Below are 15,751 nucleotides of genomic sequence, written 5' to 3' on the forward strand. Positions count from 1 at the left end.
GTCTCAAGAGTCTCGGGTACGAGATATATGAACGCAGATATGACTCATAGCCCCTGACTACATTCAATGTCGTCGGTCGGAGGCGGCGCCTAATCTAGAAAATTGTAAATTATTTAATTGGGAGCGCTGTGAAACGCCTCTGCAATCGCTTTTAGCTCAGTCTTTTGAACTGAAATCTGAGAATCTGTTGCACTCGCGCGATTTTCAGGCATTCTCACGCGTCTAAAAACGCGCTAAGTGATTCTGCAGCGATCTCCGTTTATGAGCATCGATTTTTATTGCCACCACAGCCGGAGTACTTTGGATCCGAACTGGTTCGCCTAGAATCCCCATGTGGGAGCAATTTGCATATATCAGTCACTATTTCTCAAATCGCCCTCTTCTCTTCTCGATCATTACAGTTGACACTTTGCTCCCTGATCGCAGGTCGACACTTCAAGTTATGCACCGAAATTGCAAAGAAAATCCAAGTCAATGCCATACGCAACGATCTGCGTTGACAAAAAGTACCAGTTTTCAGGCTAGCATTCGAAATCGAATTTTAGATCAGAACTGAAATCGCACCCGTAATTAGAATACTCGATCTGCAGTCGAACTAGTTATGCATCAGATTAGCCAAATTGGATTAGCCGAGGGGTGAGCCATTCGCTGGTGGGAGGGCAACGGCAGCAGAGCGTTCATTAGGAATGCCGAATGGCTAATCTGTGTTAATTATGACAAATGTTTACGATACCCGGTCGACCTGTGGTGCCCAAGGGGGTTGATGGAGCGGTATAAGAGCAGAACTATGAGCCATACTTTTAAAAACACACCTAATTTCAACGGTAGATAGATAGGCCAGGCAACCTAAACCTAACCGCCCCCGTCGGTATGCTTTATAAATGAGTTGTTATATCCGGCTTACCACCTTGGATGTTTCTCAAAAACACTACAAATAGCTTAATACTAGTTTTAATTTACAGGATCAGCTTCAACAAGAGAGAACGCTATAGTCGTGTGGTCAAAATTGAAAAAGTCAGTATAATATGTTCTGATATCTATATTATTCACAGTGTCGACCAGTATTTAATATTTAATTTATTTAATGTTTATGATAAGGACTTTAAACATAACGGTGTAAGAGTTTAATGCGCAAGAAATGATATTATAAACTATAAAATTTTAGATATTACTAACAAATGTATTTCTGTGTTTTTTTCTCTACCGATTCTAATTTCATATTTTAGTTATATACATATTTCAAAATAAATGATTTGGACCGCGAGCAGGATTAACTCCCAGTGGATCCAATTAATAAGCACGGTGACGGTTATCGACTAAACGCACCTTTCGACAGCATTTAATTAGCTGTCCGCCGCGGCTGATGTCTGCCACTTGGTGGCAGTGGCAGCCATCAAGCTGCCATCGGTGCCACATTGTCCCTGACTCGCGAATGACACCGCATGCCGGCCAAATCAATTAAAAACACCCAGATGGAGATGGAGAAAAAACGGCCAGACCAACGCTTGGTCTGCCGATTACCAATGGAAAACCTAGTCGAAGTATCGCCGAAATAAAGTCAACCAAACTCGGCTGGCTGGGAAATTGATTGAGCAGCATACGCGTTGACATTTCAATTAGAAGCCCAGGCTGAGTCTAAAGAAAAATCGAGGAAAAAACGGAAAACGCAGACACGCAACCGCGCTATAGAATGCCGATCCAGATCGGTAGGTGATAAACCAGGTGGAGCAATTATGCTTTGGGTGATTGGGCGTTGCATGATGCGATTTTATCGGAAAAGCCGGGCGAAGAGAAGAGCCAAGTAGTGCGCAAGTGTTCCCGACTTTTCCTGCAATTTTTCCGACCGAAACTGCGACTGGGACGGCTGTTAATTGAACATGAAACATGTTTTCGGGCTGTCGCGACTGCTTTTTCTACATTTTGGGCTTTTCGCGAATGGTTTTCGCAATTTGATTGAATTTTAATTTTTCAACATTTGCAAACGCGAGCCGAGAAGTCAGCTGCGCGAATTTTAACCTACTTCAGGCTGATCGCTGGACGAGTTTAGTTCGCCTAGCCACGCATTTGTCACACACACGCACAGATTGGCTTGGGTTGCGTAAGTTTGGCGAAACGATATATAGCCATATAGCGACGGCTATAGCTTTTGCCTCAGATTTTGCTGTAGCTTCAGGTACAGATACAGCTGGCCATGGCTGCCTCACGACCATGCCTACTAAGCATCATGACGAAATCAAATCACAACACACCCCCGTTCGATGCGGACTTTAATTGAAAAATCGGGATTTTCGCCCCAGTCGGATCATTTACAATCGACTTTGTTTGACTGCGAATCCTATATCTAGATGCTTTGTCATTCATTCTATACCGCCAGCATGTTGACCTGGTCGCGCGCGTAAACATTTTCAAATTTGCCAAACATATTTATAAAATCGACCATGTTATGTTTCCCCATAATCGATCGATCTCGCACGAGAATTCTAAAAGCTCAGATGTTATTTGCCAGCATCGCGAACCAGTTAAGTTAGTGCTGGAGTGCAAATATTGCGTGTGTTTTTGAGAAAGGCCGACGGGCTGGGCTATTCGGCACAACGTGGCGTATGCGTGATGCCAGCGGGGCAGTCGCAAAAGCGGCAGGATTAGCAGTTGCTGCCAATCGAGCCGCTCAAAATTATGACTTTAGGTAGCCCAATGGTCTGTGCTTATGAGTGAAAATGCATTTTCCGCACCTTGTGTGAAATGCCTGCCAAGTGGTTGCCCACAAATTCGTGGGCGCCGTTTGGACTTGTTCAGAAGGCAACATGGTTTAGTAACCGCCGCGCTTAATGGCACAGTTATGATTTCCTTTATTATATAAGCTGGAAAATATTATCTGTGGGAAAATATTAAAGATTATAGTTTATAGGTAAATAAATAAAAGATGTACAAGAATAGATACAAGGTAATAAAAGATTTCTGCTTTCTTAGATGGTTCTTTATTTATTACACTTAATATGTTAATTCTATTCGCATTTTCCATTAAGCTTACCAATACGAAATAAAAAAACAATCCTTCGCTAACTTAACAACATAAAGAACCATAAAGCAATCCGCGTCTGACCCCAAATTCTTCGCCTAGTTTATTTCAAATCGCCTGTCAACCAACCGATTTATCAGACATGTTAACGCGTTGGGTTGGCCACTTTCGACATCTAACGTATTCCCACCCTCGCAAAGAGGTTGACACTCGATGCATAGTGACCTTAATTGCCGAGCAGTCAACACTTGGCCATATCTCCAGGCTATTCTATTAGTTACACATTGTATCGCATTATGATGTGGCAATGCGCCTTTTAGCCAACTAATGCACAATCAAGGCCCAAGGCGCATAGCACGCATGATTGCACACACACACACACACACATACAGGCAGACAAAATTTATTGATAGCGACATTAATACCACAATTCTTGTTTTATTTTCTACATACATTGCTCTCTATTTTTTTTTCTTGCCTGCTAGCAAATTGCGTATGCATTTATTTTTTCTGCAGAGCTACACGCAATGGCCGCGATTAAAATCTAAATCAAATTAAGTCGCTTAAAAGCATGCGGGTATGCAAAAAATAAAAACGAAATAAAAATCTTGAAAAAGTCGAAATAAAACTGCGGCAAAAAAGACGCAAAAAAAAGTCGGCCAACAATGCACCACGCGCATTTTGTGATCGGTTTATTTTTGAGCCGAGGCGTTCGCGACTATGATCTAATAAAACGTTACCAACTGAGGCTCCGATCGAAGGTGGGGCCCAACAATTGGCCAGGCAGGTTGCAGTTCGCCAGTTTTCAGCTTAAGTTTCAGTTAGAGCTTGCAGTTTGCAGTTTTCAGTTTTCGGTTTTCGGTTTACGGATTGGTGAGAACAAAGCTGCTTTGCAACGCGATCTGGAGTCGAACAGTCATCAATTCTTCATCTGCACGCGCCAAAGTCGCAGCTTAGGCGCAACTCACTTGGCTCTTTTCCTGCAGCTAGATCCATTTTCTCGCTTTTCGCTTCGACCGCTTCGATTCGATCTCAGCCAAACACATAGTTACACTTTTTTTTTGTCGCTTTGTCGCCAAACTGGTGCGTGGCTGCTGCGCATGCGTGCGAGCTTTTCGCGACTGTTGGCCAACTGACCGAACGTATATAAGCGATTATAGGGCCGGGCTGGCCAACAGTCCAGTCCAGTCGGCCGCGTGGCTCTGCTCTACATCCCGAATCGTTCCGTTTCGATCCGTTCCGATCCGATCCGATCCGATCCAACCCGATTCGATTCGATCCGTTGTGTTTCCTAGTAGAGTTTAGGGAAATCGGTGATCAGCTTATTGTGATTTTCAGAGCCAGACAAGGATAAGCCTTTGGATTCCCATCACCAAGGATCGCAGACTCGAGTTTTCTTTTTAGAAAAGTGCAAATGTGGCGTTATTAAGAAAACATCCTTGCTCAACCGCTCGCGAGTCCTTTCAAACGAAAACCAAACATCGACTGTGCAGAGTTTGAAAAGTGAAAACATGAAGGTGGGTCCTTTATCTAAGTATTGCGACATACTGACATTTCAAAAAGGACTATGATTACCATTACAGTCTTAAAATCGACTATACTACATGTTGTTTGTGTTTCAAACACAATGAAGCGTGATTTAAAAAAAAAGGACATGCAGTGGCCAATGTTGAATGTGTTGTTATTCTTAATTGAATAATATTATAAACCAAATATGGTTTTAAAACTAAAATCCTGCTAAACGTGATTAAAAACCATTGACAATTGAGTTGTCTTGTTTATATTATATTAAAAGAGTGCACACATTATAATCGAAAAGCATAACATGGATACATTACAACAAAAGATTTAAAAGTGTACACTTCGATTTTGTAGATTTTTTTACATGTTTAATATTTAAATATATTTCTTAGCTACAAAATTTTCATTCTTGAATTTTCCTTTGTTACCGTGAATTTTAAACCCATTTTCCAAAAAAATAATGTAGGAAAACAATTACAATTTATTTTCACGTTTTGTTTCAGCTTCATCTGGTGGCCCTCCTGGGCATACTCAGCGTGGTACTTGCGGATCCGTCGCCCACCTTGGCTCCACCAATCTTGCCCTGCGTACACGCATCCACTGCTGGTTATGCCTATCCTCCACCGGCGGAGGTAAAGTTCTCCATCTCGCCCGGAGTGACGAAGTACAGCCAGAGCCCGGCGATATCCACGTACTCGGAGAACGGACAACTCCTGCACACCTCGGTGGGAAGTTCCGGAGCCGCCTATCAGTCTACGGCCGGAATCGAGGGCTTGTCTCACGGTGGCATAACTCAGATCAACAAATACATAGCTCCCGTGCAGAAGAGCCTGTTCTCTCCCTCAGCGGAGTACGGAGGAGCGGGAATTACCTATGCGGACAAGTCACCAGCGGCCAAGTACGCAACCGTTGTGCCGTCGGGCATCGAAATCAAGAACCTGGTGTCGCCGGCGGTTACCAAGTTGGACAACTCCTACTTGCCACCATCACCCGGAATCACTAAAGTGGCGACATACACCTCGCCCGGATATAGTTACAGTTCGGCAAGTCCGGGAATATCCAAAGTGGCGACTTACTCCTCCCCATCGCTTTCCAGCGTTCCCTACTATGCGCCACCAGTGACTTCCAAGGTGGAGACATACAGCTCACCTGCGTACACGTACAGCAAGACCACACCCGGCTACTCCAAGGTGGAGACCTACAGCTCTCCTGGTTACAGCTATGGACAGATCTCGCCGGGCATCTCCAGGATAGCCACCTACTCGCCATCGGTTTCGTATTCAGCGCCAACGATTGCCAAGGTGTCCACCTACTCAGCGCCTTCAGTGAAACTGGCCACCACTTCGTCACTGCTCTCCTCCCACGGAACAGGATACTCCGCCAGCTATGCTCCCTCAATTACCAAGTACAGCCAGGTATCAGATGTATCCCACCAGTACATATCCAAGCCTATAGTGGCAGCCTATCCGGCGATCACCAAAGTGGCGGCCAGCTACGGAGGCACTGCATCCGGAGCGCTGTCCCACCAGTATGTCTCCCAACCAGCCATTGCCAAGGTGTCCACTTACGCTGCTCCCACGGTTGCAACTTACTCATCTGGGCCTGCCATCTCGAAGCTCTCCACCAGCTATGGAGCTTCAGGATCGGGAGCCGTCTCCCACCAATATGTCTCGAAGCCAGCTGTGGCTATTGCCGCTCCAGCAGTGGCCAAGGTGGCAACGTATGCAGCTCCTGCCATTTCAAGCTACTCCACTGGTCCTGCCATTTCGAAGGTAGCATCCTACGCAGCTCCCACTGTCTCCACCTACTCCTCGGGATATGGTTATGGTTCGAGTGGGTCAGGGGCCGTATCGCACCAGTACGTGTCCAAGCCTGCGGTGGCCATTTCAGCCGCTCCAGCCATCGCCAAGGTGGCTACCTATGCAGCTCCCGCCATTTCAACTTATGCGGCAGCTCCAGTGGTGACCAAAGTCGCCACTGGATATGGAGGAAGTGGCTCGGGATACAGTTCGGGCGCTGTTTCCCATCAATATGTCTCTAAGCCAGCGGTTGCTAAAGTGGCAACCTATGCTGCTCCTGCCATTTCAACATACTCAGCAGCTCCGGCAGTGACCAAGATCGCGACAAGCTATGGAGGATCGGGTCATGGAGCCGTCTCCCATCAGTATGTCTCCAAGCCAGCAGTAGCCATCTCAGCAGCCCCCGCAATCGCTAAGGTAGCGACATACGCTTCTCCGGCAATATCAACGTATGCCACTGCTCCTGTGGTCTCAAAAGTGGCTACCTACGCAGCTCCCTCCATAGCCACTTACTCCTCCGCTCCGGCTCTAGCCAAGGTTTCCTATAGTCAGGCAGCGGATGTATCCCACCAGTACATTTCCAAACCTATTGTAGCTGCCTATCCGGCAGCTGCTCCGGCAGTGGCCACATACTCTTCCGCTCCTGCCATCACCAAGCTCTCCACAAGCTATGAATCGTCAGGATCGGGAGCCGTCTCCCACCAGTATGTGTCTAAACCGGCGGTGGCTAAGGTCGCCGCATATGCAGCTCCAGCAATCTCAACGTATGCTACTGCTCCCGCCGTGTCCACTTACTCGTCAGCTCCAGTGGTAGCCAAAGTGGCCACTGGATACGGCGGAAGCGGATCGGGATACAGCTCCGGAGCAGTTTCACATCAATATATCTCGAAGCCAGCAGTTGCCATTGCATCAGCTCCAGCGATTGCCAAGGTAGCAACATATGCTGCTCCGGCCATATCCGCCTATTCCTCGGCTCCCAGTCTCACCAAGATAGCCACGGGCTATGGAGAATCGGCCCATGGAGGAGCACTCTCCCACCAGTACATCTCTAAGCCGGCGATCGCAGTGGCTCCAGTGGCTCCTGTACTCTCCAAAACTTACTTGCCTGCCGCTCCAGCCGTCGCTAAAGTAGCTACAGGATATGGAATAAGTGGTTCGGGAGCCGTGTCCCATCAGTACGTATCCAAGCCAGCACTGACACTTGCTGCGCCAGCGGTTGCCAAGGTGGCCACCTATGCTGCTCCGGCAATATCCAGCTACTCCACTGGAGCTGGCATATCGAAAGGATTGTCCTATGCAGCTCCTGTGGTTTCGACGGGCCACGGGTACGGAGGAAGTGCCTCAGAATATAGTTCTGGAGCAGTCTCTCATCAGTATGTGTCCAAGCCAGCGGTTGCCATTTCAGCTGCTCCTGCAATTGCCAAAGTAGCAACGTATGTAGCTCCAGCTGTGGGTCACATTTTAGGTGGGCACGCCGTCGGCTCTGTTCCCGTTTTATCCACTAAGCTGGCTACTGGCTACGGGGGCAGTGGATCGGGATATAGCTCGGGAGCCGTTTCCCATCAATATGTCTCCAAGCCAGCTGTGGCCATTTCAGCTGCTCCTGCTATCGCCAAGGTGGCCGTTCCAACTGTCAGCCACATTTCCACAGGTCCATCGACCCCGCTGGGAGTGGGAGTCGGGTACGGGTCTAGTGGACATGGTGGAGTTTTGCTGGGTGCGCCGCTGACGAAGTTGACATCGGCTCCTGCTTATGCCCTGGGAGGAAAGCTGGCCAGCAGCACGGCCTACGGAATCCAAGCTGGTAAGTACTGCTAATTTTAGCTCTTTAGTGGAAATACAACATCGCACTCCTCCATCGAGGCAATTTAGGGCATGGATCTGGTCCCAGCGGTGGCTACTATGGTGCCATCTCCTTGGGTCATGCGAAGGTATCCCCGGCCCTTAGCTACCACGGTCTACTGTCCCATGGATCGGGTCTGGCATCAGGCGCATCCTCTCTGGCCCATTTGGACTCCTCCCTGAGTGGATACTCACACGGAGTGGGCGGAATCGGACCGCTGGGAGCTGGATTCTACCGCTATGCTCCAAGTGTGCCAGCGCTGAGCAGCCACGCCCCCGTGGCAGCCACCGCCTACTTGAAGTCAGCACCCGTAACTCAACATGCCGTCCTGAAGGTGGTGCCCGAGAAGCATCTGGAGCACTTCGTAAGTGACGCATTACCTCTTTTTCTTTTTTATACACCTCACATTATATCCCCCATGCCCAGGATGCCCATCCTCGATATGCCTTCGAGTATGCCGTGAATGATCCCCATACGGGAGATAACAAGCACCAGAAGGAGGAGCGAGATGGAGACGTGGTCAAGGGAGAGTACTCCTTGGTTGAGCCCGATGGCAATGTGCGCACGGTGAAGTACTACGCCGACTGGGAGACGGGCTTCCACGCCGAGGTCATCAACAGTCGCGACCAGGGCAAAATTGTGGCCAAGCGTCAGACGGAAACCAAGTCGTGAGGTTGGTGGTACTGATTCTACTGATCCTAAATAACTCATTTTTAAGTTTTTGGAACACTAATAACAGCTATACCTTAGGTTTATTCGATAACAGCTCAAACAAACCTTTCCTAATAAGTGATTTTACCTCTTAAAAGCTAACGAAAGCTTAACTCTAGTAAAGGGTTTCCCTTTGTTGATAAATTAATTTAGAATTAATTAATTAGTTTCCTTTCCACTGATTGTGCTGGCCTTGAAGTTTATATAAAGTGGTTATTAGAAGTGATAGCAAATACCTATATCTACATAAATGGTTTTCTGAACCACTCTAAAGAAACTTAATTGACACTATTTGTTATTATTATACTATTATAATCAATTATTATTATTAACACTTCATTTATTTTTCCGCGCAGCTCTTCGCAGACCGCAAATTGTTTTGTTCATTCAGCAACTGTAAATAGCCTCAACTCCAATATTCTTCTCATTAAACATTAAACGTATTTATGTAAACCCCACAACGACAGCGATGTCCCAAGGCCACCATCTTGTCCCGATATACCCGATATCCAACCATATATCCGACCCACACCTGCCACTTTGGATCCCCGATTTTGTGCTCATGTGATAAGCGTTTCGTTTAATTGAACTGCTTGCGCTGCTCTCATCTCAAACTGCGCGCCTCTATTTGTACATAAAGGATTGTATATTGATGTTTGTAAAATGTTCATTTCAAATAAACGATATTTAAGATCGCCACAGTCGGGGTGCTCGACATTGAGATTGATAATCCCCTAATTCATTTTTTAACAATAATACGAACAACTTTTTACCAGCCTTAAAAAATATACTATAACTGCATATATATGAATACACGCTGAAGGCGTTTAATTATATAAAAAAAAAAAATCTTGTTTAACTATCGGAATTGGAATGTTTAAAAGGACCCTAATCTTTCACTCCCAAACAATACTTTTTTCCCAACTAGAATACGAGAGATCCTCTAACAATTTAGAGAAACACTTTTCGTTTGAATTGTCTAATTAATGTATATTTGTTTATTGCCAGATAAACTCGAAATGAACTATATAAGTGTACAGTTTTCATATATGCATGTATTGTATATAACTAACTTCGTACAAATAATTATTAGTATATTTAATGGGTCATATAAGCCGCGAATCACATATACCTTTGTTACGACCGGAATACCGAAATTACTAGAAATTTTGCCCGAATGCTCTGCGCAGATCCTCAGTGATGAAGAGGCCAAAATCGGTGTTCTTGGCCCGATGCGGATGCTGTGTGCAATATGTGTGGAAGATATGTCGCAGGACGCGGCTGCCCTGCAGCTCGATCTCCGAGCGTCGTTGGCGGCCAGCAGCACCCATTTCCAGATGGGCCAAGAGCCACTGGTTCTTCAACGAGCGAAGGTCCTTCTCCAGGTCGGTCAGCTCCTGGCTCCCGGCTTGAGGAACATGCAATGGTTCTAAAGCGGCGAAAGTCTTTCTCATCTCGCTGCCCTGGAGCTCAACACGCAGGGATCGCTCCTGGCGAAGAGCCTGATGGAGCATGTTCATCTCCCGGTTGGAGCTTATCGTGGTGCTGGTCAGACATGCACTGTCCGCCTGCTGCTGCTCCTTCCAGTGCTCCTGGGACTGCTCCAGGCTTGTGAGCTTGTCCGCTAGCATGTTCAATGCCTGTCCGAGGGCCGCCTCTTTGGCCAGGATCGACTGCTCCAGCTGCTCCACAGCTTCGGCGAATCCGGCTAGCACGTGACACTGCTTGCTCAGCTGTTTCTCGGCCATCTCCTTGCGTACCTGCAGCTCCGAGTAGTCCTGCTGTTTCATCTTGGCTGTGTACTTGAGGCTTTTGATTTCCTTCTCCCGTTCAGCCACAGTCAGCTCGAGGTTTTTCACGTCCTCGTAGTGTCGCTTCACCTGGGCGGCCCGCTCCTGTAAAGTATTACAAGTGGGATGACGCACATACTCTGTGTTCACATCGGTGGAATCTAGCAGCGCGAATAGCTCGTCAAACTGTTCCTCGAGAAGCTGCATGCACCGCTGGCTGTAGGCATCCACCTCTCTAGGTTCCTCTGCCTCCTGACTCGGCGCGAACTTGTTATAGTTGAGGACCAGCATCCTCCACAACTTTTCGTGGGCGATTCCTCCATTCGAATCCTTGCTAGCTTCTCGGGCAGTGCAGCCCAACAGTCGGATAAGGGTACCTAATGCCTCGTTCGCTTCCATGATCCTCTGATATCTGGCACACTGCATTCCCGTCCAAGACGCCGTCTTGCTGCCGCTAAGCTTCCTCTGTAGCTTCTTTAGCTTCTGCTTGTGGGCACAGCTCTGCTCCATCAGCATCTGCATGCAGCTGAAGGAGGCGGTCTGCTCGTGGCCCAGTTGTATGATGGTGTGCATCAGACCTGCATTTGCATTCACCGCGTCCAAGCCCGCCTCGTAGACCTCGATCAGAGCTTCATACAGCTGTTGTTCGTCCAGCAGCTCTACAAGCGTTTGAGGTGGCATCAAATTCTGGTGCAAACCACTCACATAGTGAAGCACCCGTTGAATTGGCTCACAGTTCGTATGTTCATCCAGTTGACCAGTTTTGAGCAGCCGTACGAACTCGTCGAGCTGCTGCTCCTGGGCATCAAGATCACTGCGGTAAATGGCTGCATGGGTGCACAACTCGTAGTCGCAATGGGTTAGTCCGTGGCGGAACTGCTGAAGCACCAGTTGAAGACTCTTTAGCAGATAGAGGCATTGCGACCTGAAGATGTACCGCTGCACGGAGTAGCCCTCGAAGATGGCATCGCGACCTGTCATAATGAGTTTACTTTTTTATATAATTCTGAACTGAACATTGGGGATAACACTTACCAAACTCACAAGCCGTGGGAAACTTTTCGTTAATGGCCTGGCACACAATGGTCAATTTCTCGTTCATCCGCTCCAGTAGGAGCATGACCAGCACCACATCATGCTCCCCTCCACGCAAAAGGAACTGTTCTGGGACGAAGGCTAGGACGTGCTCCAGGTGCTGGCGCTGTAACCGTAGCTCCACAGTCTTGATCTGCTGCTCCAGGGCCCTGCCGTAGGCCTTGCTCACACTAAAAATGTGCTGGTAGTCCGTCTGACTCTGGTTGGATCCATCCTCCTGTTGGGATTCGTTGGCACTACTGAAGTCCTCAATGGAAAGGGTGCCATCTGCTCGGAGCTGAAGCTGCTCCTGCAGCTGTCTCACCAAGTCTCGGAATTTCATGATGGTCACATCGCGGTCGTAGAGACTTTCCATAGCAGCATTTTTCTGTTGCTCCAGGATCTTAACATGACCACTTAGCTTGTCAATCTCCTCGCGAAGATCTGTTTCCAGCTCTTGGTTGCTCTCAATAAGCTGTTCCTGGATTTGCTCAAGTGCCTCCAGTTCGTTGACTTCGTCTTCTAGGAGCTTGACGCGATCTTCCAACTCCAGTTTTAAAGATGCCAGTTGGGTAACCATGGCCTCTGCTCCGAGGGAAGCATCAACCTGCTCTTTTAAATCCATTAGCTGCATTTCCATGTTGTCCACCCTTCTGCTGAGCAACTCCTTGATGCTTTTTAGCTCGTTAATCTCCGAATGCTTGGTCTCCAATTCCTTGTGCGTTCGCTGCCCAATCTGCTTCTCCTCGGCGAGAGTGTCTCGCAACCGGACAACCGTCTCCCGAAGGCGCTGATTATATTGCTCCAAGCGAAGGAACTCGCCTGCGGATTGATTGGTCACTCCTGATCCGATTTGTTTTTCACTCTTCTCGATTCGTTGACCCTGCTGCTCCTCCTGCTCCGCCTTTAGGATCTCAACATCCAAGCTCAGTTCGTCATTTCTTTCCTGAGCCATTTCCAGTTCCATTTGCAGGGTCTCCATGCGCTCCTCCGCCATTTCCTTGTCCAGGGTTAGAAGTTCTATGCTCTCTGCTATCTCGTCTAGCTCCCTTTTCAATTTCGACGACACATCCTGTGCTTCCCTTAGTTCGTGTCGCGATCTCTGCAGTTCCCTCTGGAGCAGTACCTGCTGCGCCATAATCTGCGACTTAAACTCCATCAGCTGCTCGTTGTGTATACGCATCCGCTCTAGTTCCAGAAGCTTAAGCTTATCCTCGCTCTTTTGGCCCCTTAGCAATTGAAGTTCCTCTCTCAGTTGACGAAGCTCAGGGTTATCTAGAGGCGGAGCCACTGAACTGGGAGTTCGGAGAGCTGGCCCAGGTGTAAACTGCGGTCTCAGGATCTCTAGAAAACGCGGCTCTACGAAGGCAGCTGGAGCAACCCGCTTAATGGAGCTCGTGGGACTCATGCTGGTCTTGCTGCGCTTGGGTGCCAGAGCCAAGGGGACTGGCATGGCCAGGGTAAGCTGCGCCGTGGAGCTCTGGGCCTGAGCCGTTGTTGGCTTCGGCTGACTAATCCTTGTTGGACGCAGCTGGGTGTAGGATGTGGATCTTCTCTGGTTACATGTCAAAGGTGGCGGCGTCAGTTGAGCACTGGCCTTCTGTGGGGGCAACTGCCCAATTGTGCTGGTCTGGAGAGGATTGACTGGTGTATCCAGCATTGAATTTGCAGCTTCCGTGCTCTGTAGCTCATTTTCATTCTTAGGCTCAACTTCCTTGCTTGCTGGCTGGTTAGTCTCGTTTGTTTCCTGCTGTGAATGCTTCTTTGATTGCTCAATATCTGATGACTTCTTGGGAGACAAGGTTACTTCTCCAGTTTCTTTAGACTGCGAATTCCTTACACTGCTTTCACAAGTCACTGGATTCTACAAAATATGAAAATACGTTAAGGTAGGTCATATCTTCAATAATAGAACTAAAGTAGTAAGTGTGTTCCCATAATAACTCAATTTTTCTATCTGACCTACTGCTCAACAACTCACCTTTGGAAGCTGTAATGGTTGCTGATGAGTCGCCAAAAATTTTCCAGAAGTTTTAGCCAAAGACGTTTCCATGGAGGAATGAGTGTTTCTGTTCTTATGCTGCGGTGATGGAGTCGACGAAGTGGCCTTTACTTTCCCAGATGTGCTTGCCTGCTGCTCCCTCTGGTTATCCTACCGAAAGTAATTAAAGTATGTATGTACAACCACTTTAAAAACCTCATCAAACAAATTTCTCACCTGCTCCTCCACAGACTTCCCACTGCCACTCCGCCTTGAAAGCTTCGCTCTGGCCCCGTCGCGCTGCATTTCATCGGCTTTTCGATTGTCCCCCCCCTTCGGCAACTCGGCAATCCTCACCAGCTGCTGGGCGCGCACAAAGAGGCCACAGTTAGTGGGACACTTGAAGTAAATGCTGCCGTGTACGCTTCCATTATTCTTGCCCAGCGGCTCGTCCAGAACCACGCCGTACCAGAGTCCGGCAGCGAAGTTAGTGCGTCCCACATAGGCCACCTTACCTTGCAGATTTTTACCCGTTACCTCAACGCGCTGGCCAAGTTTCAGTTCCCGTGGGCTCATCATATAAGCCTGGTGCTTACGTCATTTTGTGGACCTTACAGTCCACTTGGATGAGTCGATGGCGTGTGTAATCCCAGTTAGCAGCTTGCAAAACTGCACTACTGTGCAAAACCGATGCGAAAGCGAGTCATCATGTGCTGCGGGCCCCACCCCAAGGAAGTCAGTTCACCAGGGCGCATGCTCAAAAGGGAAGGTTTATTGTGCCGAGTGGTGGATGATGGTGTAAAAAGGTCAGCACGTGGGCAGCCGAACGGTATGACTGTTAATTTTGAAAAGGCAACAAAATATAAATATATTGGTCTCGCACTAATATTTGCGCTTTTTAGCAGGCGGCTCTTCGTTCTCCCACCAAGAACACTGCGAGGACCGCTTTTTAATCTTCCGCATCATATCCTGCTCCTCGGTCAGCATGGCCACAATGACCTCGGCATTTCCCTTCAAAGACTCGGATGATTCACTGCAGGCCGGATCACGCCCAAACTCCTTCTCTACCAACCCCAATACACATCCAGTGATCGCGTCAACATTTTTTGATTTATCCTCCTTCGCAGATCCCTTCGGGACATCCTTTTCTCCCAATTTATCCTGTGAATTGTAACTATCTTTAAGCTCCTCCTGGGCGCAGGGATCTTTATCTATAACCAATTCCTCCAGTAAACTATGACTTTTATTCAATTCATTCGGGTTGTACGAGCATTCTTCCAAGTTTTCTGGTGAACTTTTATCATTGTTTAAATGCTCCTGTTGGCAAGAATCTTCTTCCATTTTCTCCTCGAAATCTAAAACGTCTTGAATTCGGCTCCTTCTGTTTGACATCCGCGTTGGTTTTTTTAATTCGATTTTTTTAGGTTCATACATCCCAAGTATTTCTTTCTTCCTCTTCGTAAAACTTGATTTTCTGTTCCTAGTATCTATCTTCGATTTACTCTGGGAGAGCGGAGCTTTTATAGTTTTTTTGGCTATTAACTTCCTTACAGAAATGTTCCTTCCCTTTCTCATCGAAACTCGCTCTTTTTTGGTTATATTACCTTGTACTTTTTCCTCCTGATCTTGCGTCTCCTCCTCGGATTCCAAATGAAGTGGTGGCTGCACTTCGTTTACCAGTTTAGAAATCCTTTTGGCATCCTGTGCGGACAGCATGTTGATAGGTCTTAAGTCTTTGGCCACATGACGATTACAATATGGGCACTGACCCATTACTTTTATTCTTGTAGCCATAATATAAAAAGTTCTTGATTATCCACTGACAGCATTAAATATATTGTAAAATTGTATTGTGTTGTACAGTGTTGTTGTGAGTACTGATATCGTTTGAGAACTGTTTTAGTAAAACAAACTTGTTATTTGCTATGGATTACCCTTCCACGACATACTTTGTTTCAAACTTTTAATTTTTCTTTAATTTTAATGCACTATTTAGTTTTTACAATTAAATAATTT

General features: G+C 47.3%; 3 protein-coding genes and 1 non-coding gene across 8 annotated transcripts; 2 read left to right on the forward strand and 2 right to left on the reverse strand.

Moving 5' to 3' along the window:
- Positions 1–4,180: 4,180 nt before the first annotated feature.
- Cpr76Bd (Cuticular protein 76Bd) lies at positions 4,181–9,727 on the forward strand. 3 transcript variants are annotated; one of them, NM_001275124.1, is made up of 6 exons: positions 4,181–4,533; positions 5,041–8,140; positions 8,209–8,543; positions 8,606–8,852; positions 9,247–9,286; positions 9,358–9,727. In NM_001275124.1, exons 1-4 carry the CDS (start codon positions 4,528–4,530, stop codon positions 8,849–8,851), a joined length of 3,687 nt encoding a protein of 1,228 aa, NP_001262053.1. In that variant the 5' UTR covers positions 4,181–4,527; the 3' UTR covers position 8,852; positions 9,247–9,286; positions 9,358–9,727. The 3 variants fall into 3 exon arrangements, with proteins under 3 accessions (NP_001262053.1, NP_001262052.1, NP_001097645.1); NM_001275123.1 differs by having other exon boundaries at positions 8,200–8,543; positions 9,247–9,727; NM_001104175.3 differs by having other exon boundaries at positions 9,247–9,727.
- Positions 9,728–9,862: 135 nt separating this feature from the next.
- Positions 9,863–15,643, reverse strand: CG46434 (uncharacterized protein). Of its 2 annotated transcripts, NM_001382150.1 has the most exons (4): positions 13,973–15,643; positions 13,736–13,906; positions 11,716–13,618; positions 9,863–11,654 (listed from the first exon to the last, which is right to left on the reverse strand). In NM_001382150.1, exon 1 carries the CDS (start codon positions 15,506–15,508, stop codon positions 14,618–14,620), a length of 891 nt encoding a protein of 296 aa, NP_001369060.1. In that variant the 5' UTR covers positions 15,509–15,643; the 3' UTR covers positions 9,863–11,654; positions 11,716–13,618; positions 13,736–13,906; positions 13,973–14,617. The 2 variants fall into 2 exon arrangements, with proteins under 2 accessions (NP_001369060.1, NP_001369061.1); NM_001382151.1 differs by lacking the exons at positions 9,863–11,654; positions 11,716–13,618; positions 13,736–13,906 and having other exon boundaries at positions 14,443–15,643.
- Dred (Dctn1-related) lies at positions 9,863–15,643 on the reverse strand. 2 transcript variants are annotated; one of them, NM_168801.2, is made up of 4 exons: positions 13,973–15,643; positions 13,736–13,906; positions 11,716–13,618; positions 9,863–11,654 (listed from the first exon to the last, which is right to left on the reverse strand). In NM_168801.2, the coding sequence occupies exons 1-4, from the start codon at positions 14,312–14,314 to the stop codon at positions 10,051–10,053; spliced, it is 4,020 nt and encodes a 1,339-aa protein (NP_730426.1). In that variant the 5' UTR covers positions 14,315–15,643; the 3' UTR covers positions 9,863–10,050. The 2 variants fall into 2 exon arrangements, with proteins under 2 accessions (NP_730426.1, NP_649124.1); NM_140867.3 differs by having other exon boundaries at positions 13,973–14,430.
- On the forward strand, positions 14,538–15,060 carry asRNA:CR43885 (antisense RNA:CR43885). The gene is made up of 2 exons (NR_167784.1): positions 14,538–14,564; positions 14,641–15,060.
- Positions 15,644–15,751: the final 108 nt, after the last annotated feature.

This window comes from Drosophila melanogaster, chromosome 3L (assembly GCF_000001215.4).
Source record: "Drosophila melanogaster chromosome 3L".
Classification (NCBI taxonomy): domain Eukaryota; kingdom Metazoa; phylum Arthropoda; class Insecta; order Diptera; family Drosophilidae; genus Drosophila; species Drosophila melanogaster.

Coding starts and splice junctions, on each gene's coding strand:
- Cpr76Bd (NM_001275123.1), top strand. Junction 8,141..8,199: donor GGCCTACGGAATCCAAGCTG/GTAAGTACTGCT, acceptor TCCTCCATCGAG/GCAATTTAGGGCATGGATCT. Junction 8,544..8,605: donor AGAAGCATCTGGAGCACTTC/GTAAGTGACGCA, acceptor CCCCATGCCCAG/GATGCCCATCCTCGATATGC.